At 49.3% G+C, this 26,995-nt stretch overlaps 2 protein-coding genes across 2 annotated transcripts in view; one reads left to right on the top strand and one right to left on the bottom strand.

The window, feature by feature from the left end:
• Window positions 1–17,571, bottom strand: part of STK32A (serine/threonine kinase 32A) — a 21,208-nt gene extending 3,637 nt beyond the window's left edge. The window contains exons 1-9 of the mRNA XM_064387630.1: window positions 17,456–17,571; window positions 12,466–12,626; window positions 11,075–11,130; window positions 10,288–10,439; window positions 8,634–8,807; window positions 6,158–6,195; window positions 4,141–4,230; window positions 3,517–3,614; window positions 1,581–1,697 (exon numbers count right to left, since the gene is read on the bottom strand). Of these exons, the coding sequence (XP_064243700.1) occupies window positions 1,581–1,697; window positions 3,517–3,614; window positions 4,141–4,230; window positions 6,158–6,195; window positions 8,634–8,807; window positions 10,288–10,439; window positions 11,075–11,130; window positions 12,466–12,517 (777 nt within the window). The 5' untranslated portion in view covers window positions 12,518–12,626; window positions 17,456–17,571. The remainder of the gene's footprint in view (window positions 1–1,580; window positions 1,698–3,516; window positions 3,615–4,140; window positions 4,231–6,157; window positions 6,196–8,633; window positions 8,808–10,287; window positions 10,440–11,074; window positions 11,131–12,465; window positions 12,627–17,455) is intronic.
• A 2,195-nt stretch (window positions 17,572–19,766) lies between these two features.
• The window catches only part of PPP2R2B (protein phosphatase 2 regulatory subunit Bbeta), a 57,685-nt gene continuing 50,456 nt past the window's right edge, over window positions 19,767–26,995 (top strand). The window contains exons 1-2 of the mRNA XM_064387504.1: window positions 19,767–19,791; window positions 19,934–20,011. Of these exons, the coding sequence (XP_064243574.1) occupies window positions 19,782–19,791; window positions 19,934–20,011 (88 nt within the window). The 5' untranslated portion in view covers window positions 19,767–19,781. The remainder of the gene's footprint in view (window positions 19,792–19,933; window positions 20,012–26,995) is intronic.

Consider the following 26,995-nt stretch of genomic DNA (forward strand, 5'->3'; position numbering starts at 1 on the left):
TGGGGCAGTACAGTGGCATTAAACAATTTGTCCAATGTTAAAAATAAGCATTTGTTTGGAATGAGAAGTTCCACTCAGGTGTTTGTGTTCTACTTTTAAGACTGGATCAGTAAAACAGCCTGTTTTCTCACTCTACTAAAGTAATAGTCTTATTTCAGTGTGAAAGTATGCCTTCACACTCCTTATTTTCATAATTTTTTAACATTGCTGTAGGGATTACTTGTGTGGAAGGAAAGGGTTGAAGTGGTCTCTGTTCAAGGATTATACATTGCATAAACTCCTGACACCTTACACTCCTAAAACTCAGCGGGAAAACCAGATGATCCAAACCCTTTGGGGAATTTATAGGCAAGGTGAGCAGCACAGCCCTGCTCGTGCTGGCGTGCAGCCATCAGCAGCACTGTCCCCAGTGGCCAGCTCCCTCTGCAGAGCTCTGGCCTCCAGCCCAACGCCAGCGCTGCGGCTCCGCGAGGACAAACATCTGCCTGGGCTGGTAATAAATCCAGAAATCCACAGGGGGTGGCTGAGCCAGGAAGGAGCCACAGTGGGGCTCATATATAATACATATGGCTGTTAAACCAGATGCAAAGGAGCACTGGGAAATTTAAATAATTGTGACATTGTATTATTTATTCACAAGGGAGCCTCCATGACTTGCTGCCTGCTGTGGTCCAGGAAAAAGTCGCCAGCATAGCAACACATAGGACATCTGCAGCAAATATTCCTGTATTACTGTTAGGCTTAATGAAATAATGGCTTCATGGAACTTTCAGCAAATGGAGATATTCTGCAATTTCCTTCCTGGAAAAGATGCCATGATTCTGTCTCAGCAAAGAACTGACAGCCTCTTTTCGTTAAAATCTTTGATAGTCTATTTCATTAGAAATTACAAAATACATATATATATATATTATTTGGAACAAAGAACAGTTGAAAGCTACATGTTGAAAAACCACACAGTTGAAAGTCAACACTTTCTTGAAATTAAAAAACTATTAACATACTTCCTTAAAATTTGCTGCCAGTGCTGCTATGCAGGGTGTAAGTGCTTAGCTTTGCTGCCACTGTTAAGCCATAGTCCTGTTTATTGAAGCTATGGCTTCATTTCAAAAGGGATTTCAGCTTCAAAATTATTCCAGTAATGATTTTGAAGCAATTTTTATAACAGCTTTATTGAAAAAAAATTGGAGTGGTGCATAAACCACACGGCATCAAAGGATTACAACAGTGTCAGCACTTCTTGCAAATATTTCCATTACTGGAAAAAATGTTTTTTGAGGATTAAAAAAAAGTGATTCTTGGCCCAAATTTATTGACACATATATCAATATCTGCTTCTAAGTCAGTCAATTGGAGTGTAAAGTTATAGAGGAAACTGTGGAAGCCAAGGCTGCCCAAGTCCTGAGAGAAGGTGCAGCAGCAGCTGTCAGCACTGCCAGCCCGGGACGCAGCGCTGCTCGCTGCCGCCGCCCTTGTGCAGCTGGCATTTACCACACAGCGCGCTCTGAAGGTCACTGACCTGGCCCTGACCAGCTGCAAGCGCTGCCCACCGTGCAGGGCAGGAGCCTGGGCACCCTCACCTTCCTGATCAGCGCCACCATGTCCGGGCGCCAGGCGGCCGGGTACACCACGGCAGCTGTCCTGAACACCTGAGCCGCTTCAGTCGTGGAAGCGTTGGACCGAATGTGATACGGCCTCTGTGGGGAACACCGCAAGACAAGCGTCAGTTTATCTGCTTTTCAGACTTCTTGAGAAATCTGCTTAGAACACAGAAGCTTCACACAGTCTCACTGTCCAGTCCCCAGCCTCCTGTGGGACATCTCTCCCTGCGCGACCATAGTTCAGTCGAAAAACAAAATGTCAGCAAGAACTACACTAATAACTGGGCATTTAACAGCAGGACAGGCAGGAGCAAACCCTGTCAGTTATCAGCCAGTGGGAATTTGCTTGGTCAGTGTTTTTATCTTACAAGGCTGTGACACATAGTGCTGTGGTTAGAGCACTCCTGATACGCCCTGTAAAACATTTTTCACTCATGCTGGGGACAATGCCAGTGAAAAGAAGACAAATATCCCCCAACAATAAAATCAACTCAGAAAAGGATGTCCCAGGAGGGGTCATCAGTCTCAGGTGGGCATCAGGATGCAGGGTCACAGTTCCTTTTGCCCTGTGGCCACTGTCATGTCACCGGGACAGGTGAGCCATTGCAGAGGAGCACACGGTACAGTGCAGCACCAGGGACTCCTCCTGCATCAACATGCAGTGCACAGCCAGTGAGTGACACAGTGACACATGCACTGTACAGCGCAGGTGAAGTCACCTCCCTGTTTATTTCCATCTACAATTCTGCCAATTTACCTGGACAAATAACTTAAAATGGCAGAGTGTTTCTATCTCGAAAGTTTTGATTCACAGATTTTTACCTTATTTTGGGAGGAAGAAGGCAGGATCGTACTAAAAGTGCATTTAAAGAATAGCAGCTATAAATAGAGATCAGATCAGGTGCAGTGTGCTTGACCTGTGCCGGTACTAGATGGACCTCAAGGCCCCCCTTCCCTTCCCCTGCGTGCAGCCACCCAGCTGCCCCCATCTCACCACGGCTGTGCCATCATGTACGAGCACAAGACAGCATTTCTGCTCCTGCCTTTAGAAACAGTGCCATCAAGTCAAAAACCAACGTGATGCACAGTCCAGCCATTCATTTAGCATTATAGTGCTATTTGAGTGGAAAACTCAAATATTACATTAACATGTTTACAGAGGGTACATTGCTTCAGCTACCCAACAGGACAGACAGCCACATCCCCTCAATATCTGCTAAACTAATCTCTTGCAACTGAGACACACAAATTCAAATGAAAAAATCTGTTCATCAAAATGTCTTCTGCAAAGACAGATAAGAGGTTTTAAAAACCATGCTTTGCATACTCATATTGAAAGAAGCTTCCGAGCCTCACAAGATCTTAAATGTTCCTCTTTAAATTACATTATTTTGTTTAGAATAACATAATTTTAAAAATTTTGTCCCACTTTTTTACACAACACTTTCAAAACACTGATGTATTTGTCTAGCTACAAAGTTCCCAGCCTTGCCCAAGTCAGCAGCAGAGCCCTGATGGCACAGGCAGGGATTGGGCTTTTCCCATCATTTGCTCCAACTGCTCAGTCTTGTTACAACAGTAAGTGTTTTTTTCAAGTTTTCTTTTTCCTTGCAGGATAGAAGCTCCAAGTAAAGGGTATTGCACCCCAAACTTCAGGAGCTGTTGCTTGTTTGCCTTGCCCCCTTTTATCAACCCAGAGGCCCCCAGCTGCACAGGGAACTGCCACAACATGCTGCTGTGTGTTACAGCAGCTTCTCTGACCATGATCACAAGAACCCTGGTGAAGATCTCCTCTGCTGTAGTAAGTCCTAAGCCTTGAATTCAGCCTGGCCATGTCATCTCTGCTATAAAGCATTAACCCTCCCCACAGCATGTCCAAGGGCAGAGCAAGCCAGGCCACAAGCCAAACACATACCCGAGTTCTGAGCAGCTCGTAGGCAGTGACTCCCAGAGACCACCAGTCCACAGCAAAGGAGTAGCTGGTGGGTTTTGTGGAGCTGAACATTTCAGGTGCTGTGAAATACAGGGGAAAAAAATTGCCTTGCTGCAATCCCAAGTGGAAATGAGCAGCACAGAACACCTGACCCCTGCCCTTCCCGTGCTGCCAGGCTCCTGCAGCAAGGCCACCCAGCAGCCCCACAGGAAACTCTCTGTGCTTCTCTGCCCCAAAGCCCAAAAAGACAAATTCCTTTTACTGGCACAGGAGTTGCCAACCATTCACAGCAAACGAGCTCCAGAACAAGCACATTCACCCAACCTAGGCATAAGGTGGCCTAAGTATCTCTTCACCTCTCCCCTGAAGTAGGACACGCACACTCCCCAGCTGCACTGAGGCATTTCTGGGGAGGCACGCCTGTCCCCACCCTGCATCCCCTCTCCAGGGTGCTCCTCACTTCAAACTGGGTATGTTTTGATGGGGATCAAGAAGAAAAGAGTCCCAGCTCTAACCAAAACTGTCTTCAGCTGTGTCCCACCACAGCAGTCCACCCAAGCCCACAAAATGGGGATTCAAGGACATGTAACTGCCCCTGGTTCTCACCCATGTAGGGCTTCGTGCCAGCGATGGTGGTGACAGGGCTGTCCTTCGTCAGCATCGTGGCGATGTTGAAATCAGTGATGTGCACGTGTCCTGAAAGACAGAGGCTAACGTGTTACAGGCTTGGCTTTAATTGCACACCAGAAATAGCTCTGAATCAAAAACATAAAGTGAAATACTCAATGGAAAGGAGTCTCCAGGTCAAAAAATCTGGTGGGAGAACTGATAGAAAATATTTCAGCTTGCAGGCTGCTTGCAGATGTCTCTTGCTTCAAATGTCCCCTTGTTTTCCCTTTGGGGAACCAGAAAATACAAGAGCTCTCCAAAAAGTAATTTAGTGATGATTGTTTTGAGTCTTCCTATATTTTAGGATCAGTCTGGAAAAGAAAATGAACTCTGTGTATGCCCAAAGCTTTCTTAGCTTTTCTAAGTTTGTCGGAAGACAAACCTTTGCTGCTGTGGATGAAGAAAAGGAATACTACAAGTCACAGACAAAAGGACACTGCAACCAAGGGTATGTCCCCAGAAAAAAAAAACACTCTGCAAGAGAGAGTTTAAAAAATCACAGTGAGCAGAGAATAGACTCAAAATTCATTCTGAATTGTAGCATCATTATAAAAGTTAGTAGGTTGTGTCTTCCTGGGCTGAATGCAGCTGCAGAGATGAACAGAGCCTTTTCCCCTTTTTTTGTTTTTTCCTCTTTAGGGAGCGCTGATCTACCCTCCCATGGCCATGGTGATGCCAGCTCCTCTCAGGAAGCTGTGCCATCCCAGTCTGAATGGCCCAGAGCTCTGGGAGAATGGTGATGGGTCACCAAAGCCTCCAACAGTGAGGACTGACCAAAAGCACGAGATGGGCAGCCCTGAGCCCCAGCAGTGCCAGGGCCCCAACACTCCAGGGAGGACAGGGCTCTGCATGGTCTGTGTGGGGCCCTCCATGGTCTGTGTGGGGCTCTCCATGGTCTGTGTGGGGGGCAGCAGCCGGAAAAAGACGGAGCAAGGCAGGACAGGGGCTCCAGCACCGGGAGTCAAAGCCACTTTGCTGCCAGCTCCTAAATAAATTATCAGACAGGCCTCTGAAATTAGAGGTCATATGCAAACGGATCTAGTCTGGCTCGGTGCTGCCAGGCAACCTTGGTCACACACAGCCTGTCACAGGGCCAGGCAGTGCCTCCCTCGGGAGCTGCAGCATCTCAAGTCATAACAAATGCAGGTATGCCTCCTCCCTGCACTGACTTTTCTCTTCCAGCACCTTGCTCTAGCTGCTATGAAGATTTCTCACAACAATATAGTTACTTGGATTTTTAAAAAAAATATTACATAAAAAATGTTTCTCTAATGAGTTACAAACACATGAATATCAGACATCTCTTCACTGCGAGATCTGTGCCAAGAAAAAAATGTGACTGAAGAGCCATGCAAGAATATAGTTAAGAGTTTTGCCTATGAAACACTATAGAAAAACCAATAGGAACATTTATAACATACCTAACCCCTAATCCTCTTCAGAGATCCCTCCCCATGCCAAATGCTCAAGGAAAAAGAAAATACGTGACCAAGGCTTATCCATTGCACCATAATTAATTCTGTTTGTGCACAAACCCTGCAGTGACACAAGCATTGCCCTTCAAATGATGCATTTTGAGTCAGTTTTAAACAAGAACAAAGAAAATGTTAAGATCAGGTGTGCTGGGCTACTGGCCCCAAGCAGTACCAAACATATGGTTCTGCCAGTGCCTTGTAGGGACACCATCCAGCCAGTGAGCCAAAGGAGGCACTGGCTAAAACACCAAGGCAAGCCCAGAAACACCACAGCACCACAGGCTGCCAGTGCCCTGAGGGTACAAGACGCTGCTGCTCAAAAAGCTGGAGCACACAGGATGGGATGATCCTGCTCCCAGCTGGGCTGAGCGGGAGCGCCCAGCACCAAAGGATGGCACCAGCAAGCACGAGACTGCAGCTTGTCTCCTGCCTCCAGCTGCTCCTGCACTCGTGCATGACACAGAGCGCCTGGCACTTACCGTGCTCATCCAGCAAAATGTTGTCGGGCTTGATATCTCTGAGAAACAAAGCAGAGAAGGAGAGACAGCCATTAGCCTGGAGAAGGGAAGGAAACACGCTGCTGGCACCCAGGAAAGCCAGGCTCTGGGGCACTGGCAGAGACACGGCACCCCCGAGCCTCGGGCTTCTCAGCTCTGATGCTCCCGTGTGATTCAGGCATAAGAGAGTGAGTAACCAGCACCAGCAGCACGGGTACACTGCAGGCTGCAGGGGCTCGGGCCACAGCACTCACCTAAGCCCACCCACAGTTCGGTTAGAGAGTCTTTTTGTTGTTTTCCTCCTGTTACTTGTCAATCTATTTCAATACTGTATGAGAAGGGGTCCCCAGTACAAATTAAAGCATTTTAATGTCTTTGTTCTAGATACAAATGGGTTACCCACAGGTTTTATTCCTAAGTAAAAGGACCCCACAAAATAATACCTATAAAAATGCTGTAAGGAAACACTTTCACTGAAGGGAGAAACCGTACACCTGATACTCTGATACAGCCACAGTGTCCACCTGAGTGACTTTACAAGCTATTACCTGGCTTTAATGAGCTCATTACACCAGTTCCCACTGAGCACCTGGCCACCTGATGCCCCAGAGAAAAGGTCCCAGCCAGGAGGCAGGCAACAGGCACAGTGACCCTGTGCCAAGTGGTGCTCCCCACCAGGCCCAGGAGTTCCCAGTGAAGAAATGATCACTTTTAGGATTTTATCTTTAGAAATTCAATCATTAGGATACAGTTTGAGTTCTCCAAGTCACCTGGAATCAAAGCCCCACAGTATATCTAATTGTCATCTAATAGCTTACAGGTTTCTGGCATCTTGTTACCCAAACAACTTCCAGTGGGTTATAAACACTGGTTCCCTTCCTGGTGCCATCCCATCACAGAGGTGAGTATAGGGACAGGCATCATTAGCAGAGCACAGGGCAGTGGCAGGTAAGCAGCTGATTTTCCCCCTCAGTACAGTGGAACTCTTTTTTAAGTTATTACTTTTTAATTTCTAGTGGCTCTTTCTGATCTCCCTCAGTCTGGCATACAGCCTCTGAAATTACACCAGCACAGTAAGATCATTCTCAGGATGCAAACAAATACTAGACATAATTCTGCTTATCGTTCATTTGTATATTTCTTTTTTATAAGCTGGTTATATAATTTCCTAACCTAAATGATATTAATGTTTCCCATTATTTTACAACTGGGTGGGAAATAATTACAGCCTGAGTTTGCTGTCTCTGCACAGCTTTGTTCAGCCAAACAAAAACATTGCTTCCCTGTCTCCTGATGTTCCAAATTACAGCTGTTGCAGTGTAATTGCCTCAGCCAAATCACTTTATCAATCAAGTACTGTCCCACTGGGTTACAGTGTTAATTAAACAACTTGCATTACAGTGTTAATTAAATAACTTGCAAATTTTACAGTCTGCCATACATGTTTTGTTGTACTTGATTTACCTTAAACACATGCAGCTGTGTGAAAAGCACACTGCAACCTCACCTGCAGTTTCTCCCACTCCTATTCCCACTGGGGCAAAGATCCCTGCACGTAAAGCACAAAAGCAGCAGTGTGAAAGAGGAGACCCCGAGGAGGTGGCAGCTGTCCCCTGGGCCTGGCCCGGGTGCAGCAGAGCAGAACTGCTCTGAGCTCCTGTGGCTGCAGGGACAGGCAAGGGGTCACTCTACCCTCACTCCTTGGACATGGCACTGTGGGCAGGAACCCTCACCAGGGTGTGCCTTCCCCACTAACAACCATTTCAATTTTACACTTTCCATGCTTAATTTTTATATACTGCACAAGAATGCTCATCTGCAGTGGTATTTCTAAATGAAGTGACCTTCTCCCTGCAATTACTGACCCTCACAGACCCTCTCTGATCATCCTCCCTGACAGCAGCTAGCGTGGCTAAACTCTTGGGCCCCTGAGCTTTGCAGAAGAGCAAAAGACACCAGCAGAGGAGCCATGTGTCTCTCCATCCACAGCCAAACCCTGCTTCCCAGCCAGGGGAAACCTCTGCCATTCTGCAGGTCTTCAAAGTTACGGGAAGAACTCATGCATTTTTTTCACTGGCCATGAGAAATTGTGGTAGCCAAAAAGAAACTCTCAGCACTTCTAAAAAGGGATTTACCTCATACAGGAAAAAGTTGTGTTTGGGCCCAGTCCTTGTATTTTGGTGCAATACAGAGAGGGGCAAAGGGAGACACCTTCAAGCATGAACACAGGATTTCTGAGTGCTGACACCCACACTCCCTGCATGAGGATGGACATTAATGAGTTACAGTAATTAAAACCCAGGATCAGTGGGCAATCAAATATGCTATTTCACAGCTACCCCAGAGGGACAAATCAGATGGTCTCTGCTGTATACGAAATACTTTTCTGGGGGATGCCTTGTGTTTCACATCAAGGAGGAACAAGCCTGCCCACAGCACAGCCTGTGGCCTGGCTGACCTGTGGATGATGTGCCTGCTCTGCAAGTAGTCAAGGGCCAGCACCAGCTCGCAGATGAAGAGTTTCACAGCTCCCTCCTGGAACCGCACGTTTTGTTGGAGGTGGTAGCGCAGGTCCCCTCCGAGCAGCAGGTCGACCACCATGAACATATCCTCTTCATCCTGGAATGAGTACCTAAAACAGCACACGCGTGGTTCAAGGACAGTAGCACTGAAAAATGACAGGTAATAAAGGAACATATGGTACCTCTGGGAACACTCATCATTTCTTGGAATTTTTCACTCCAAATTTCACGACCTTTCCATGCTCTGTTTCCCCACTATTGTCACACTTGTGACAACAAATAATTTAGTCTCAGATCCATAAGAGTCAGAGCAGATTGTATGAACAACTGAGGATGGGCATGCTGCCTTCTCCCAGCACCAACAGGAGCTGACCACAAGAGCAGGGCAGAGGAGCCCTGGACCTGCAGCCCTGGACTGGAGGTGCCCCTGTCAGGCACGGCAGCAGCCTGCCTGTGACCCCATGTGCTCAGCACAACAGGGGTGCAGCTGCTCTCTGCTGGTCCTCTGTCAGTGATCTCATTGGATGGGCTGTGTCTCCCTGAGAGGGGCTGACAACCAGCTGTGAGCCCTTTCCTCATGGACTTTACCAACACACTGCCTCTTGATGGGTGACCAGCACACCAGCCAGACCACTGCTCCACACGAAGACTGTAGGCTGTGTATCACCCAGAGGGCAGGAAAGACACAGGAATGCTAAAGGCATCCTGAAGCCAGGGATGGCATGGCAAGATCAGGAGCAGGGACACTTGGATGGTTTGCTCTGTACAGATCCCTGCATAGACACACACTGGTCAGCTTTCAGCTGCTGAGTGAGCTTTGCCTGGAGCTTTGTGCTCAAGGAGGAAAGACAAGTTTGGAGATATTATATGGGAGGTGTAGCTGCATCTTTACCATTCATACCCCAATAAGAACCAGTCTAAATGGCAATAGCAGCAAAATACCAAGAGTTCACTGAACTACACTCAGGTTACAGAAGATTTCAAAAAGGAAGAATTAATCAAGGATTTTTGATCTTCAATGTCTTTTAGACTATTTTTTTGTGTTTTTGTGTGTGTTTAGCATTGATAATTTATATTTTATTCTAAAAAAAAATCCAATTTCCAATAAATGTAATTACCCACGACCCTAGAGGAATACTGAAACTACAGGATATTGGCCACTTTATCATGCAATATGTGAGCTCACACCCCTTGGAATGTTACTGGTTAAACTGTTACTGATTACTCACAAATTTAAGAAGAAAGAAATGTCAAGGGACAGCCAGCAAAGAGCCCTGCCTGGCCATCAATCCCATGCTGCCAGAAGTTGCTGGTGGTTGCAAAGAGCTCCTTTAAATACAGGTGGGGTTATGGTGATAGCCAATACCTGCCCGGGGGACACTGCAAAGGGACACATGAATAAACTCCCTTGTGCTGTCTGAGGGGACAAGGGAGATAACTGCTTAACTAAACAGGATTCTCCTGAAAAAGAGCCCCAGTCAGTGGAATTCACCAGTTGCTCCCAAGACAGGCTTGAAGCAGATGAGGAGGGTCTGATCCCAAAAGCATCTCTAATTGACTCAAGCAGGGAGCCAAGGCACCACCTCTTACCATAAATTAACCAAGAAAGGGTGTTCCAGGCCCTGCATAATCTGCAGCTCCTTGAAAACATTTCTCACTTCATTACGCTCCACACACTTCTGTTTGTTCATGTATTTCATGGCATACATCTTCTTGGTGTCAGTCTTTTGCACCACGCAGACCTAAGAGAGCAATCAGGGGATAAAACAGAGACGATTTGTCAGCAAATTTTGCCAGGTAAAACCCAGTGACATGAGTGTTTTCCTGTAGCTTTGGCAGTGCTGACACTGCCAGGGCACAACTCCATCCACCAATGCTGCAACACTGGACACTGCCTGGGAATCTCTTGGGAATTTCACACAAAGAGAAATTTGTGGGGGGAAGATGAGAGGAAGGAATTTATCATCACAGCTTGGGAGACAAGGAGTCACAGAGAAGTCAACGTTTTATTTAATGCCATTCACTAACCATCATGTCAATTGCTCCCACACTAGTTACTGCTGGGAGCCCCCTCCAGCACAGAGCTACAGGTCAAACACTGGGACCAGCACCTGATCCTCACTCTCCTGAGAAGTGTTACTCAGTTCACAGGAAATCTCGGGCTTTGTTTAAGAGGTACTGGGCTTTGATTTTTGGCTACAGAATAGAAAAGGATTTGGGCGCTGATTCCTTTCTGATTACCAGGAATTGAAGGTCAAGGCTCACTGATAGTGCATGGGCTTTTGTTCTGTACTCTCATGTGAGCCTCCAACTCATCTATTTCCACCCAGTTACATCTCCAGCTGCCCACATGGTGATTAGTTTCCAAAACACTCACTTTTCCAAAGCTGCCCTTCCCAATAGCTCGCAAAATCTCAAAATGGTCGAAGGTAACTGTAAGAAAGAGCAACATTTCAATAGTAAATGGCTGAGCAAACATTTGAGAATATTATGTTATTTCCACTTCTTTATCCCTATGAGCTGAGAAAAATGAGGGATACCCCAGAAATATTCTGTTCCTTTTGGAGATTTGGGTGTTGTTTAAACTTAGTGTGTTTAACAGGGCTTTTTTTCTCTATGGTTCAGCTTCAAAGGCAAGTTCCTTAGGTCAGCCTCTGTCACTGGCAGATCAGGCAGGGTCAGGACAGGGCCTTTCCTGGTGTTGTGTTTCTCAGCCACAGAAGCTGGTGCTGTATAACACTGAACCCAGAGAGAGACCCAGCAGAGACCAACCACTCCCAGGGCAATCCCACAGCCAGAGCACACCACCCTGAAGAACAGAACTGCTCATTAACCCAAGCAAGCGTAAGTGGTTGCTTATGAGAAATGCCAATACTGAGCATTTAGATGCACCAGGAATAAAATCTTCAGGAAAACTTCACAGCACAGATTTCTTTTGCACTACAGAAATGGAAAAAATATGAAAACCAAAGAAAAACTGTAAGCAGTTGCATTAATAATTTGGAAACTGAAGCTGGTTTTGCTGAGCAGCTGCAGACTGGCAGGGACACCGCTGCCATTGGAACAGCACTGGTGGGGTATCCAGCTCTTCTTATGTTTTATGTTTATTACTGTGTATTTGTATTTATCTACATATGCATATTGTTGTTGTACCTAGGTGAAAGCCCATATGGCAGTCAGCAAGCTGACTCATGCAACAGCAAATATATTTATGGAGCAATCTTTTAATGACTGTCTCTGTGATCTTGGCAGCACAGGGACCCTGGCCTCCAGCACTGCTCCCAGCAGTAGTTTTCCAGCTCCTTTTCCAGCCAACCCAGCCTGCAGGCTTGGCCTCCCAGTGCCTGCAGGCAGTCCTGCCCAGCTGGGCAGCCACCAGGAACACCCATGGGAGCATCCATCGCTCCAGCCACCTTCCCACCATTCTCCCTACCACTCCTCCCTACACTGGGACCTCCAGAACAGACCTCTCCAGCCTCCAGAGCAGCAGCATTTTGTCCCTGCCTCGGAGGTGCCTGGCAGTGCCCCAGGGACTCCTCTGCTGACAGTTTTGCTTTCGGAGCTGCTGGGAGGGGAGGGAAAAGGGACCCCAAGACCAGACCACAGCTCTGCAGGGACCACGGGCACACTGCTGCTGACCTCCACACACTGTGCTGGCCTGGGACACCCAGGGGTTTGCAGGCTCAGCACAGTGCTGGCCGGCACCCTCGCAGCCAGTCTGCACTGCAGAGCTCTGCAGCCCCAGACAACAACAGGAAAAGTCCTTACCTTCCTCATTCCCATCCAAGGGTGGTGACTTGCTGGAGGTGTTTGCCCCCATGGTGTGCTCAGCCCAGGCTCAGCACTCTCCACTCCTCTGGGTTCTGCTCCTCTGGTACAGTTCTGTGGGTCAGTCCTGCCAGACCTTGGCAATGTCCTGCTGACGCATCCTGCAGAGGGCAGGAAGCAAAAGTTCATCATTTGTGAATGTCTAACTTGTGAATGTCTCACTGGAGGTTCTCTGTTCTGGGGACAAGACTGACTGTCAGGGACAAGCACATTGCAATGGAGCTCACTGGAGAACCAGCAACGCCATAACCTTGTACCTCAGATCAGGACTGCTGCCCGCTGCAGGAAAGGTAGGAACAGAGCAGCAGACCCAGGGATCTGGCTCATGTTTTCTGTATCATCCAGCATGTATTTTGTATCTTCAGGGGTGACTAACTGTAGTGAGACCAATATCCAAAATAAATGGACACACTGACTTGGCTAGATAAAGCCAAAAGGCACTTTTGACTACTGAGGTCATGTGGAAGGGTAAAAGCTACGGAAGAAGAAATTCACAGTGTCAACCTTTTGATTTAAGCAGTTGCATACGTCTTTCATTTGGGAAAAAAAAATCATACAATTCTGGTATTTCTAACGAAAAGATTCCATGTAAAATCAAGATATAGTTTCCACTCAGGTTCTTCAGATTATTTTTGGATATGAACTATGAACAGAACAGCAAACCTGATTTCTGGCTTGCTGCTGGCTGCAGTGACTGGATTTCCTCTCCCACTGCAAGGGGACAGGTCTGTTCATTAGCAGGGAGCACAGGAATTTTCCAATCTTTCCTGACATGTCTGTAGGGTTTACTGACACTTGAGAGAGCTTGAACACTCTCTGTAAGGTACAGCAACCACGATATTTTTAAAGCATCCACATGCAATGCACCTTTATGTGCTTGTTTTGATACTGACATCCCTGTGACATACACCTTTATTCCTTGTTGCAAGTACAAAGCCTAAAAAGAACAAAATGAGGGAGTACCAGTGTGGCAAGATCTGGACTGGGTCCAGCCCAGAGCATTCTCCAGGGCATCCATATGTTCACTGATCATTTTTTCAGATCTATGCTTTGGAAATGTCTACTACCTAACTTCACTTCTTTAAATTAACAAAATTGTGGTACTGAAGCAGAAAAGGGAGGAATCATAAGAAAGATGTTGGAGCAAAGAGAATTACTGGGAACTGGGTCTGTCATGGGATACAGTGAGTTACCCCACCAGCATACACAGCTCCTTTTCTCCAGCTAACCAAAACAAAATCTTAATTTCCCATTTCAGAACTGAAACAAGATCCAGCAATAAAACAAATGAAGGAGCAAATGTTTACAATTCCCATCAGTGCTTCTGGCAGGAACAGATCGAGCCTTCAGTCTCAAACAAACCCACAGTAGTAACTCTTTTTGAGCCCCAAAACTTACTCTTCAGAATAAAAATAGACCTTCAGATGCAACAGCCATAAAGGATATCACAGGTTCCCAAGGAAACTTCCTTGCACAGCAGTTTGGAGCCAAGTTCATTTTTGAAAATACATCCATACATACAAGCTCTGAGGAAGGAGTGCAGATATTCCTTGAAGTTAAGCTAGCCTGAGTAATAATTACAAGGATTTCCACCTTTACAAAGTGTAGCCGGGGGATGGAAATGATAAATCTTTCACTGTTTCACGCTGCAAAGTCACAAAACTATTAAAATCATTACCTTTCCTGGGCCAGATTTCCTGGCGCTTCCACGCTGAGAAGATGCGGGGTGGGAGCCCGGCTCAGCTGCGCTGCGCAGCGCTCGGGGCTCCCCGGGCACCGCGGGGCTGCACCGGCCGAGCATCCCGGCCCCGCACACGCCAGCACGCCCTGGCCACTAGCGACGAATGGAAGCCCCACGCCAAAGGGAGGAAAGCAGCCAGCTGCGAGGTTTGCAGGGCGAGCAGGGTGTGCTGAGGGGACGGCAGCGCAGGGGGACGGGGACGGGCTGGGGGCTCGGCCGAAGGATGGGCACCAGCAGCGCCGGTGGAGACACCCCTGATGGGCACTGCCGAAACGCTGGAAGGGGACGGCTGCCTCCAGGGGTTCACAGGCAATTTCTCTCACCGCCTCGGCACTACCCGAGCACCGCTCCGCCGAGGAGCTGGGACTGCGCGGCGGCACAGCCCGGAGGGACATCACCCTGCGCTTGGGTCCCGGAGGAACGAGCGATGACCCCGAACTCCCCCGGCGTTCGGGAGGGGCGAGGAGAGGCGCCCTGAGTTTCACCATCAGCGCGCTGGGCGTCTCCTCCGGAGCGAAGGGTGTCTCTGCGTTCTCCCGGCCGCAGCCGGGTCTCCGGCAGCGCGACCCCGGCCGGAGCGCGCTGCGGAGCTGCCGCCGGACCCCGCGCGTCCCAGCGGGCCAGCAGCGAGAGCCCCCCGCCCGCCGTCACACCGCCCCAAAGCGCGACCGGCGGGCGCCTACCTGGGGCTCGCAGGGAGCGGGCACCGCCGGCGGGAGCAGAGCAGCCGAGAACCGGCCGGGCCGGGCCCCGGTGCGGCGGGAGGAGCCTGCGGCACCGCCAGCAACACTGGCCACGGACACGCCACCGCCCCCGGGGCCGCCGCGCCGCCAGGGAGGTGTCCCTGTGCGTGTCCCCGAGCCTGTCCCTGTGCCTGTCCCTGTGCTTGTGCCTGTCCCTGTGCCTGTCCCTGTGCCTGTGCCTGTGCCTGTCCCTGTCCCTCTGTCTGTGCCTGTCCCTGTCCTCTCCCTGTCCCCGTCCCTGTCCCCGTGCCTGTCCCCGTGCCTGTCCCCGTGCCTGTCCCTGTCCCTCTGCCTGGGACTGTGCCTGTCCCTGTCCCAGTCCTGCTGCGAGGAACGACAGTCCCTCTGACGGCCGCTCTGCCGCCCCTGGCGGCGGGGTTTTCCTTTCTCCTCTATCCGCCTCCTGCCTGGCCCTCTGCTGTTTTTGGAAGGGGGGCTGCGGGCTCCGCCTTCCGTGCCCGGGCGCATCCAGCCCCGCCTCGGGGGCAGCTCCAGGGCCAGCCCCGTCGGGGCCTCGGTCCCTCTGATCCTGGTACGGCCGAGTTTCGGGGCTCGCTGCCTCCCTGGCCAGCTCGCATTCCCCCTGGGAGGATCCCATAAGAAGAGAGACACCGCATTTCCCACCCCATTGTCCATACTCTTCCGACACTGGCTTTTCTGCTCGCATTCCTGAGTGCCAGGAGCAGGCTCAGACTCCCAGAGCTTTGAGGAAGAGCCGTCCTTGCCCCAGGGCAGACAGAAGTCAGAGCAGTTACCCAATTTTAGCAATTTCATGTGTTACTTAGAGAAGAACCAATAAGCTGAAACACAGCTGGGTCTCTCCAAACTATCTAAACCGATTCAGATCGTCTGAAATACAGACCCATGGACAGCAGAGGGAGAAAGACGCTGGATTCCTGCAGGGCTGGGTTGGGCCAGGGGACATCTGTCCTCAGGACCCAGCTCTGAGGTGAGGACACGTGCAAGGGCTCTGGGGGCAGGTGGGCTCCAGGTCGGGACACCAGCTCCTGTCCTGGAGATGACCTGCACTGCCTCACAGCCAGGATGGGGGACCAGCAGTTACCACACAGAAATCAAGCAACAAAGTGCTTTGAAGTAAACCATCTCTGGTGGGTAGGATAAGGTGTTCACGCTGCAGGGAATTGCAGTGATTTATCCACAGCTCCTGCATCAGGAGATGCCCAAGATTTCCTTCCCAGCCCAAGACCAAACTCTGCCTTTCAGTTTCATCCACTTTTGGTTTTCTGCCTATCCAAAGCAGCTTTTCCTGAATAGACTAAAATTTGCTGGATGCAGAATCCTTTCTATTCGACTTTTCATGTGAGTGACTTCCATGAAGCTTGAAGATTTTTACCTTAAGTAATTAGAATCCTTTTCTAAACATTATTATTCAGATTTTATTTCCAACAAAAACTATAATCCAGGACAAACCCAGTAAATCTAGTGGAATCAGTAGTGGAGATAATACAAAAGTAGTAGTCCAGAGTGGGTCATCTGAAGAGTTTCAGGATCTTGTATGTTTGCAGAAATGAAATATTAAAGCCTGATTATTGAGTAGGCCAAAGAAAAAGCAAATGAGAGGACAGAAGGCAGATCTGCAACAGCTCCTGAGAAACAGCCAACTCTGTTCCCCACTGGGCAGTGGGAAAACACCATTCTGCTTGGTGCAGCAGAAGGATTCATTTTCCATGGAAAACAGACCCTCCTGTCCCAGAGCTGGGGCTTAGGTCTGCAATAAAAAGAAAGCACACTTAGGGGAAAAAAAAATCAGTTAAACGTGTCCCCCAGTTTTCTCAAGAAATGGAGCTTTTCTTCTGTGTCAGCTCAGAAACAGGAGGCATGTCCCAAGCTGGGGAATTTTTTCACTCATACAGAGAAGAAACTCAGGGGACTGAAGTGGTCTCTCTGTCATGTGCAACAGCCACCACCAGCTTTCCTGGCCTGAGAAACAGGAGCGCCGTGGTGGATCTCTGGTGCCTTCTAATGGAGAGGAGGCACAGCTTATTCCTCTCCTCCAGGAGGCTCCTGCCACCAACCCATACACCCCTCCAGCACATAAACCCCACCTCTCCCCCAGCCTGGGCACGCCAGGCAAGCCCCTGGGGTCTGCAGAGGTCACAGGGGGCAAAGACCCTCATGGCTGCCACTGACTTAAAAAATAATTTTTTTAAGTTCTATTCACCTTTATAATTATAACTATTCAGCTAACTATACTTTTGGTTCAACTATCAAACTAATTTTTATCAATGGCTTGCAAAAACAGAGAAGTTTTGCTATGCTTATTCTATGTATTTTCTGGAACCATAAGTCTTTAAAGAAGGGGAATTATACTGAGCAGCCATAACTCAGCTGTAATCTTCCACCAAACTTTACATGATGGGATGCCTGTAAGGTGTCAGATTTCAATAGCCATTGCTGGCATCTCCTGTGATTAAAGCGGGCTTACCTCCACACACTGCCCACAGCTCCTTCTGAATGAGAATTGTCTTGTATGCTTTGCAGGTGGCTGCCAGTGCCAAAGTGTAGGCACTGATATACATACTTAATCAAGGTTAAAACTCACTGCAGGCTGTGCAGAGGTGTGGCCCACCCAGGGGTGCCCTCCTGTAGCGGGGGCTCGCCCATGATCAGGGATTAAGTGTTTTCTGGAAGGGCGAATCTGTCCCTGGTGCCTTATCCCATGCACAGTTTCCCTGGCCCCTGACTCAGCACAGATGATGGCACCTGCACCCACTCTGATATATCTGTGAGGTGGCTGCTTCTGAAAATAGCTTGGACATCCTTTTCACAGTGCAAACCGCAGTGTTCCAGAACCTGCATTTTTAAACACACCAATCCCAGCAAGATTTCCATAGAATCTGAGCTCCATTTCAGAGAACACACTGAGGAATGTCTTTTCCTGGCTGCAGAATGTGAAGCACTAGGATTCCTCAGCTAGGGGTCACTAGAATTTAAGGCAGGACAGGACTTCAGAATCCAAAGTGACAGCTCATCTCCAGCAAGCTGGGTTGTTAACAGTGGCTAACAACTTTTCATTGCAGAGAAATGGAAGTTAGTCAACACTGGTTCACATTAGTTAACACCGGTTCATTGTCACACAAGGCATCAATGGGTGGCTGGGATGTAAAAGGGTTCCCCACTCCTTTTCTCTAGTATGTGTCCTAATCTCTCCCACTGGGACAGGATCCCTGTGTCCATCATCCACTCCCATCAGCATTCCAGGCTTGTCGTGTGCACCTCAAACAGATGATCTTCCCCAGCATTTGGACTCGTTCAGTCCCAGGGCTGGATGCAGTACAGATAAAACGAATCAATATCCATGTGCAGCCTTTCCCCAGGCATACCTGATTTTTTAAAAGATTTTTTCAAATTCTTAGGATGAAAAGGCTTTTAGTTTGCATACTGGCAAGAGAGAGACCAAGATTGCAGGCAAGATTTTCCCATACATCAATATCATAGACATGTACTTCATTAGTGAAATTCCATCCTTAAAGCAAGAACTGGTGTGCCAAGAGAAAGAACTCAAAAAATTACAGGGGAGGTCTGCATGGTCCAGAGAGAAATTTCACAAATTAAGTTAGCAATAAACCTTAAAAACCACAACAATTTCCTTTAAATCACCCATCTCCAACATACAAAAAGAGGGCCCCATTTCATACCCTTAAAGCTCCATCTTTTCCTTGTATTTGGTTTGAATAATCCAATAAAGCTCACTCTTGACTTTGTACCTATTATGTATTCCAGATGATTACATTACTTTTGATATATACCTGTATTAATATACAAAAATCTAAATAAAATCAGACAGAAATCTCACAAAGACATCCAGTTAGGCTACAGCATAGTCCATACAACTTGGTCATATCCCCTACTGGACATTGTCTCCCAACCCCATGTTTTCTTTTACTTTTGTAGAGAAGTAACAGGTCTGTTCTCCATGGCATGACCCCAGACTGAGCCCATATCACATGTGCCAACTGTGAAATACCTACATTTTCTGTTACACATTTCACCTGTGTGTAAAACAGCTGAGATGAAATTTACTGGTCCCCATGGCTCCATTTTCCTTCTTTCTTCATGCCTGGAAATTCTTTGAGATAAAATGTGTGCTAGGATGAAAGGAAACAAGTTGTCCTTTGAGGCAGTGAATTTTTTTTTGTGGAACAGTGAAAACTGTGTTACAGAAAGAGAAATTCTGCTGAGCTGTCAAGAAAACAAGGAGCATTGGTAGATGAAATCCTAATTTCTCTCAGAGAGTCTTAACACAGAGTATGCTGCAGCAGCAAACACAGTTGAAATCACTACAGCTTAATAATATGCCTTTCAATAGAAATGTCTGTAGTAACATTTTAAAGCAGCTATAAGACACTTGTGATTGCAGGCAGATTTTGAGGAAAGTGTTATAATGTATTGTAAAGCAGCTCCATGCTGCTCAGGTTCATTGCCAAGCAGTTCAGAACTGCACTGACCACAAATGTGAAAAAAATTTCTTGTGGTAGTAGCAGCAGTTCTTTTTTTCTGTTTCACTCCTTCTTTAACTGTGCTGGACATGACTGGGAGCATTAGTATTCTGATGGAGGGAGGCTGTGACAAAGACCATGACTACAGGGCCTCCTGACTCCTGTGCTGCTGCCAGTGATGTGGAGGGGACTGACTCTGATGGCTCCGCTTCCCAACAGCCCTGCCGTGGCACGAGAGAACAGAGGCTGATTCATAAGGCAGGCACGATGCCCTTGGCTCTGCAGTGCTGGCTTTGCGCTTAGCGTGGAACAATGACACCAGGTGAGCAGATATTCATTTCATGCAGAGATTGCACCTTGTATGTGCATGTGTGTGCGTGTGTGTGCGTGTATGCTCATTTTAAAAAGGACAAGCTGTGTACCAATGTGATTGTGTCTTCCTTCTGAATGTGTTTTCCTGGCAGGATTTGGCAGTCTCATGCAGGATGTGCTGTGGTGCTTCGGTCAAGTAAAAGGAACTATAGATGCTGGGGTGACAGAATGTAAGTTTATTTTTCCTTTTGTTGCTGTGACCTAAAATAACTTGTCACATACATCTTGCCTAGCTGGTGTGCAGGGAGGTCATTTGTGTGCTGTTGGGAGCTGCTGGGACCGAGCTAAGCCACGCTCCTTGACTTCTGCTCTCTTTGTGTACTTGTGCATCTGAAAGAGATGGGCCTCTTAAATTAGCTATTGATCCAAGAATTCATTTGAAGGCATTATAGCTTAATCATATCAATAGGCTTTGAAATAGATTTTCTTTTGGTTTTCAGGTGCTTTATTTAGAGTTTTCAGGGAATTATGAGACAGCTTCTCCCACTATAACCTTTACCAGAATCAATTCTGGAACTGAGATGGGTTATTAGACACTCTCCTTATATTTTGTTGTGGTCCGTGAAATGTGATGACTTTTTTAAAAGCAGTCTTGTGAGACCAAGAGGACTGAGTTGGCCCAGGCTTCTGAGAGCAGAGCTCTGCTTCTCCTGGTGGGAAGGCAGCTCTGCCTGGAGCACTGTCACCTGTCCTGCTTCAGCAGCACTTCTGTTACGCTGCTTTTGCAGAAGAGGGTTTCAGTCTGTAATCTCTAGAGACTACAGTGGGGCACAACACTGAAGAATATCTAAAAATATATTAAATCTCTAGAAAAAAATACCACCATAGTTATTAAAGCAAAATATTTTTTACTGATTTTTTTTTGTTGTTGTTCTGGGTTTTAAAATTATTTGCAGGTGTTTTGAGTTTTTACTGTAGAATCTGCAGATCATTGTAACTGATCAGGAATACTTGTTTGCTGCTTTAGGATTAATGAAATGTTAGGTTGCCTCTCTTGCTCTCTATTATTTTCTTAATGTAACCACTTATCATATCAGCTGAGGGCTGTAAGCTTTGCTTTTTTTTTTTTCTTTTTTTTCTTTTTTTTTTTTTTTACCACTGGAGATTTAGTGGATAAACCCAGAGGCAAGATGGCAGGAAAGGACTCCTGCAATTTTTTTCTTGGGGTAATCTGGGCTCACACAACAGTAGAGGCTGATGAATAATACTTTAAATCTAGTAATCAAAAGGTGATGCTATGCATCCAACCTGAACAGGCACAAACAGAATGACCATGAGGAGGAAGCTCACACAAGTGTTACATGTGGGATGGGCTTTGGTTCTTGTGCTGGTGTGTGAATGCACACGTGTATGAAGTCATAAATGTGGCATTACAGATTCCTCACCTTCATCTGTAGTTTATCCATAACTAGCTACTATTATGCTAGTCTTTGCAACACATTTTTGACTTTCAGAACTCTTGGTAATATCCAAATATCCTGAACTTGCACAGTGTGATTTCTTTAGTGACTAGGAAGCACACAGTTGTGTATGGTCAGGTGAGAAGAGATGTTACTATTATTAAAATGTTCTGTGTCTTTGAATGTAGCAGAGTCTACCTCCTCCAGCAGAACAGACTGTCATTCTGACTTTCAAATGGTACTTCAAATATTGCCAACTATAATTCTGCATTAATTTTGTGGAAATTTTGCGCTCTTAACCACACAGAAGCCACACAAACAGATCTATATAAACCACCTCATTTTGTTGTCTCCTTGTTCCTTGCTTTGACTTGGAGAATGGTGTCACAGTCCGTGGTACTTGTCCCGATGAAACCCGGGGTGTAATGGATCCTTTAACTAAAGCAACTGTGGGGATGAATGAGCTCCCTTGTGCATAGAGGGGAGGCCCGAGACATCTTTCAGCTGCTCAAAGACTGATTTCAGTGTTAAACGTGAAGTACATGATGTTTCTGACTGCCATTGTCATATCACAGTGCTTTCAACTACATTCAGTACTGCCAAAAGCAAACAAGTTTTAGAGATCTTGCCCTGTTCTGATAGATTGACTCTTAGGAGTCTACTGTAGAAAACGGATTAGCGCGAGCTTTAGAGGTGAAACCTCCTGGGGGCTGGTGCGGCGCGGGGGTGGCTCGCTGGGCTCCGGGCGTGCGGCAGCGTCAGGACACGGCTGCTCCCGGGATGCGGGATGCGCTCCGGGGATCGGGATGCGCTCCCGGGATGGGGATGCCCTCCCGGGATGCGCTCCCGGTGCGGCCCCGGCGGCGGCTCCGGGGGCTGGGGCGGCCCGGGGCTCTGCGGCTGCTGCGGGGCCGGGCGCGGGGCGCCGGGGGTGTGTTCGCGGGCGGGACGGGCTTAGTCAGCGCTCCGGGCCGTGCCGCACCCGCTGCGGCGGCGGGGCCGGGGCGCTCCGCTCCGCTCCGCTCCGCCAGCAGCCGGCCCGGCCTCCCCCGGCCGCGGGCCGCTCTCCCCGCCGCTGTCGGTCGGTGTTCTAGCTCGGGCCGGCGCGGAGGATGAAATGCTTGTCGCGGTACCTCCCGTACCTGCTCGGGCCGCAGGGCGCGCTCCGCTCCGCCGGCTGCCACGCGGAAGGTACGCGGGGCGCGGGCGGGCGCGGAGCGGCGGGGCCTCCCTCGCTCGGCAAACGCCGAGCCGCGGGAGCTGCGGCCGTGGGCTGCACGGCTCCAGGCGCGTGTGGTCTGTAGATGTGGCTTTAAACGCATCCGGATATTCCCGAGGAAACGGAACGATCCTGCCGCGCTCCGCCCGCCCCCGGGCACCGACCCCTCTCCCGCCAGCAGAGCGCGGTTCCAGGTCTTGGCGAAACGGCTCTGCAGCAATCTGGGGGAAAGGAAGTGTTCTCAGCAGTGTTTCAACTTTGCATTTCCATGGTAGGAATGCAAAGTAGCGGGAGTGTGTTTGCCGAGACCGCCGTGGGACTCTCGCAGTGGAGAGCCCGTTCTTGCGGATTCATGCCCGTGCGGCGCGGTGTGAGAGCTGTCGGACGGGGCTACGGATCACCCGCAGGCACCAAACAGCTCCGTGGGATTTACATTCCCGGCACTGCTGCTCCCCGTGTGGAACCGCGGCGGTTTTCCTCATTTGCCCTAAACAAAAACAGTTAATGATGAAAACCATCACCCTGTCACCCAGTTTTCTGCAGACCCATCAGTCTGTGAACACGACTGAATTGCCAGCCTGACCCAAGAGGAAAATCCAGGTGAACGCTGGAGGGAGGTTTGGTTGCTGAGGGTGTGGAATGAAAGGGGCACGCAAGGAGCACTTGGCAGCAGACGATGACACTCCAGGCTAAGTTATTACAGCTACTCGGGTTGCTGTAGTAGACAGTATAAACTTTTTTGTTTTACAGTTTCTCTGAAGTTCTAAGCAGATCAAATTATCCAAATAGATATCTGACTCTTAACTTCTTTCTTTGAGAATTTTCCTGAAGATTTATTTTGTTTTCGCGTTGACTGTATCCAAAGGTACAGTTCCTTAAGATGTCCTGAACAAGTCACTTCTCAATTATTGTACGGGAACGAGTAACTCAGTGGAGAAGCACACCTGTGTGCTGTTTTAAGGGAGGTCATATGACAGGACTGAGGGGAAAAAAAAGAGTTAAAGAAAAAATGTTGCACTGATGTGCTACTCATTCTTCTCCATAGCAAACAATATAGAAAGAATGAAATTTGTACGGCACTCTTTCTTAGGCCATGATTAGTGGCCATGATAAACTTGGGGTAAAACTGAGGTCTGGAGAGTTTAAAGGACCCTGTTCCACCTTAACTCGTCAGCAAAACCAAAAAGAGAGCCCAGGTCAGAGCTGCCTCCTGAAAAGGCAGTTTAATAAATAGCTTAAAAAAACCCAGTGGGGTAAATATTATGTGTTTGGCAATGAATGTTTCTTTCAGGGCCTCTGAAGAACGGCTGGCCCCGCGCCGAGGCTCTGCCCGGGCTGCAGCTGCCGAGACACAGGGCAGGGACTGTGAGCCCCTGGGCACACTCAGCCCTTGTCCTGCAGCACCCCCAGAGAGGGCACAGCCCCCGGAGCTCTCCCGAGGGCGCAGGACACAGCACTGGTGAATTCTGATCCCTGCTGCTTGATAAGTCACAGCAACTCCTCTGTCATCTCTTGAGTAGCTCCTGCGTCTTTTCTTGTTTGGAAGTTATGATAATTTCTGTGTATATTTGTGTATATTACACAAACATTCTATGAATATTTGTGTAATTTACAGAATATTTGTGTAAATCTGGCTCACAAATGCTCCACAGAGTGGAGCGATGCCTGTAGCCCTGAGGTAGATCTCTGTTTTTTTTTCTCCGAATCCTTTTAAAATTTTCTGGTTTTTCACATCTCTCAATTTGTGTCTAGGCTCTGAACCAGCATTTTAGGAGGTTCCAGTGGAGGTGACATGAAAGCCAGGATGTTCAGTCACTTATGTTAGAGCTGATACTAAAGCTGAGCTCAAAGGTGCCCTTAAGCTAGATGGTTAGCTTTGTAGGGATCTTTAAGATGAACGCTCACCCAGAGGCACCTTAAAACTAAGCTCTTTACCTTAGGGGTGCCTCTAGGCTAGGCTTTTGGCCTTTTAAATACTTTTGAGTGATGCATGTAAAAAGTAATAATTATTTCCTCATATGTTCCAGCCAGCAGATTCCTGCATGGGTAACCACAGAAAGTGTGGTCAGGTTTCAGTGGGATCAGTAGTACAGGCCAGTTAACAACTGGAAGGAAGGTTCTGCTTGGGAACTGTTTCAAACGTGCCTCAAAGCTCCTGTCCCTGCCCCAGCCTGGAGGTGGGATGGAGTGCTGAAGGGACCAGATGCCTGGGGGCCCACAGGCTCCTCTGCTGCCCTCAGTCCTGGCTCAGAGCAAGCCCCTGTCCACATGCAGGAGAGCCAAAATCACACAAAATCCTTCACCTGGAGTGAACCTAAAATAATTCATTTTCTGGTTTGGAGACTGCCTTTGTTTTTATGATGACTATTACACTTACTACCAGATTGTCAGTTTTGTTCTTGCTGTGTTGACCACAAGTGGGTTTATTTTCCTGGTGAGCCATTCCAATGGTTCCAACCTGAGTTAATTAGACACCAGCAGCTGTGAGTTTCATGGAAGTCCTTATGACTCTGGAGGGAAAACCACAGAAATTAAGCTTACAGCAGTCCTAATTCTACAGGATGGTGTGTGAATTAGAGGAACGGTGTGATTGCGAAAGCATACAGATGTGGTTTGGTATAATTAATAGTCTATAATTACATGAAGAGAGGCCATTAGTGTAAGGCTGATGGAGGAGAGCACTGAGTTAAGATCGAGCTTTATCAGTCTTTGAGGTTGGAGTAATGGAAGTTTTGACTAAATGCAGTTGAAATGGTGGCTCTCAATTAGCTCTGCCAGGAAGGGGTCACAACATGTTTGTGGTTTGCTTAAATTACTCCTTGGGGGCGTTGTGTGTGATCTGTGCTGAAGCTTTGTCTCCAGGCCACGAAGCTGCAGATTTTATCTTAAAAAAACCAATTAGATATTACTTGTTTGCAGGAGACAAACTCCACCTGTGGGGAGATGTCTGATGGACAGGGCAGGGACTCAAGAGTTCTGCCCAAAGATACGCCTGAAGCAGCTGGGCCCCGCCCCGCCCCGCCGGGCCCCGCCCCGCCGGGCCCCGCCCCGCCGGGCCCCGCCCCGCCGGGCCCCGCCCCGCCGGGCCCCGCCCCGCCGGGCCCCGCCCCGCCGGGCCCCGCCCCGCCGGGCCCCGCCCCGCCGGGCCCCGCCCCGCCGGGCCCCGCCCCGCCGGGCCCCGCCCCGCCGGGCCCCGCCCCGCCGGGCCCCGCCCCGCCGGGCCCCGCCCCGCCGGGCCCCGCCCCGCCGGGCCCCGCCCCGCCGGGCCCCGCCCCGCCGGGCCCCGCCCCGCCGGGCCCCGCCCCGCCGGGCCCCGCCCCGCCGGGCCCCGCCCCGCCGGGCCCCGCCCCGCCGGGCCCCGCCCCGCCGGGCCCCGCCCCGCCGGGCCCCGCCCCGCCGGGCCCCGCCCCGCCGGGCCCCGCCCCGCCGGGCGGTGCCGTTGGCGGTCCCGGTGCCGTTGGCGGTCCCGGTGCCCGCGGGGTCCCGGTGCCGGGGAGCGCCCCGCTCCTGCGGGCAGTGCCGGCAGCCTCGGCCGCGGGGTCCTACGGGCAGGGCCGCCCCACGGCCGGTGGCGGCAGCGGCGCGTCCCGGTGCACGCCGGCTGCTCCGGGCACCGGCCGCTCCGGCTCCGTCCTTTGGCCTCGGCCCGCGGTCTGACCCCCCCCGGTCTGACCCCCCCCGGTCTGACCCCCCCGGTCTGACCCCCCCGGTCTGACAGCGCTGCGGGGATGCTCGGAGTGGCCCCGACCGGCGCTGACCGAGACGAGCGCTCGGCTTTAATGACACGAAATTTCGCTCAGGGATTCTTTTCCCAAAAATTTTAGTTGTGAGTGCTCCATCCTGGCTTTGGAGGATTTTAAAACATTATTTTTCTTCTCCCCCGGTTTGTGTCGGGATGCTGCTCCCCACCCCTCTCACTCTGATCCAATTCCTGTGTGACCATCGGCCTCTACAGGCGTCCTGGAGCTAAGACTTCCTGCAATTTTCCATGTCGAACGGCTCCAACAAAAGCATAAGCTGAATTATAAGCACATTTCCAAGATATCTCTGGAGATATTTCCATTCTGTGACTGTGTTTTCCTCACTACAGATGGGTTCAGCTGTAGCTTCCCAGCGTTCCCCTGTTGTCTATATTTAGTTAGTGCTTAAATCAGCACAAAGGTGCCTTCTGTCATCCCTCCCACTCGGAAGGGACCTGATGGAGGTTGCAGGGAAATGCTTCAGAGTGAGAGGGAAGAGCAGCTGGCGGGGGCTGAGCTTCAGAGCAGATCTCGGGCTGCGGCTGCCTTTAAATGGAGTTGTTTTGAGCACTTGTGGGGAAGGCAGGATGGTGAGTGTGGTGTGGTCAGGATGACCTGCCAATAGGAAGGAACAGGGAAATTGTCTCTGCTCTCCGTGCCACACTCAGCTTTGTATATCGGTGGAATTGCTGAAACCATTCTCCTACCCAGGGCCAGACCCAAGGGTGCCCATTCTGCCCAGCATCAGGGGCTGCATTTCCACAGCCATGAGCACTGCTCAGTGTCTCTGGTCAG

This window comes from Passer domesticus, chromosome 13 (genome assembly GCF_036417665.1).
Source record: "Passer domesticus isolate bPasDom1 chromosome 13, bPasDom1.hap1, whole genome shotgun sequence".
NCBI lineage: Eukaryota > Metazoa > Chordata > Aves > Passeriformes > Passeridae > Passer > Passer domesticus.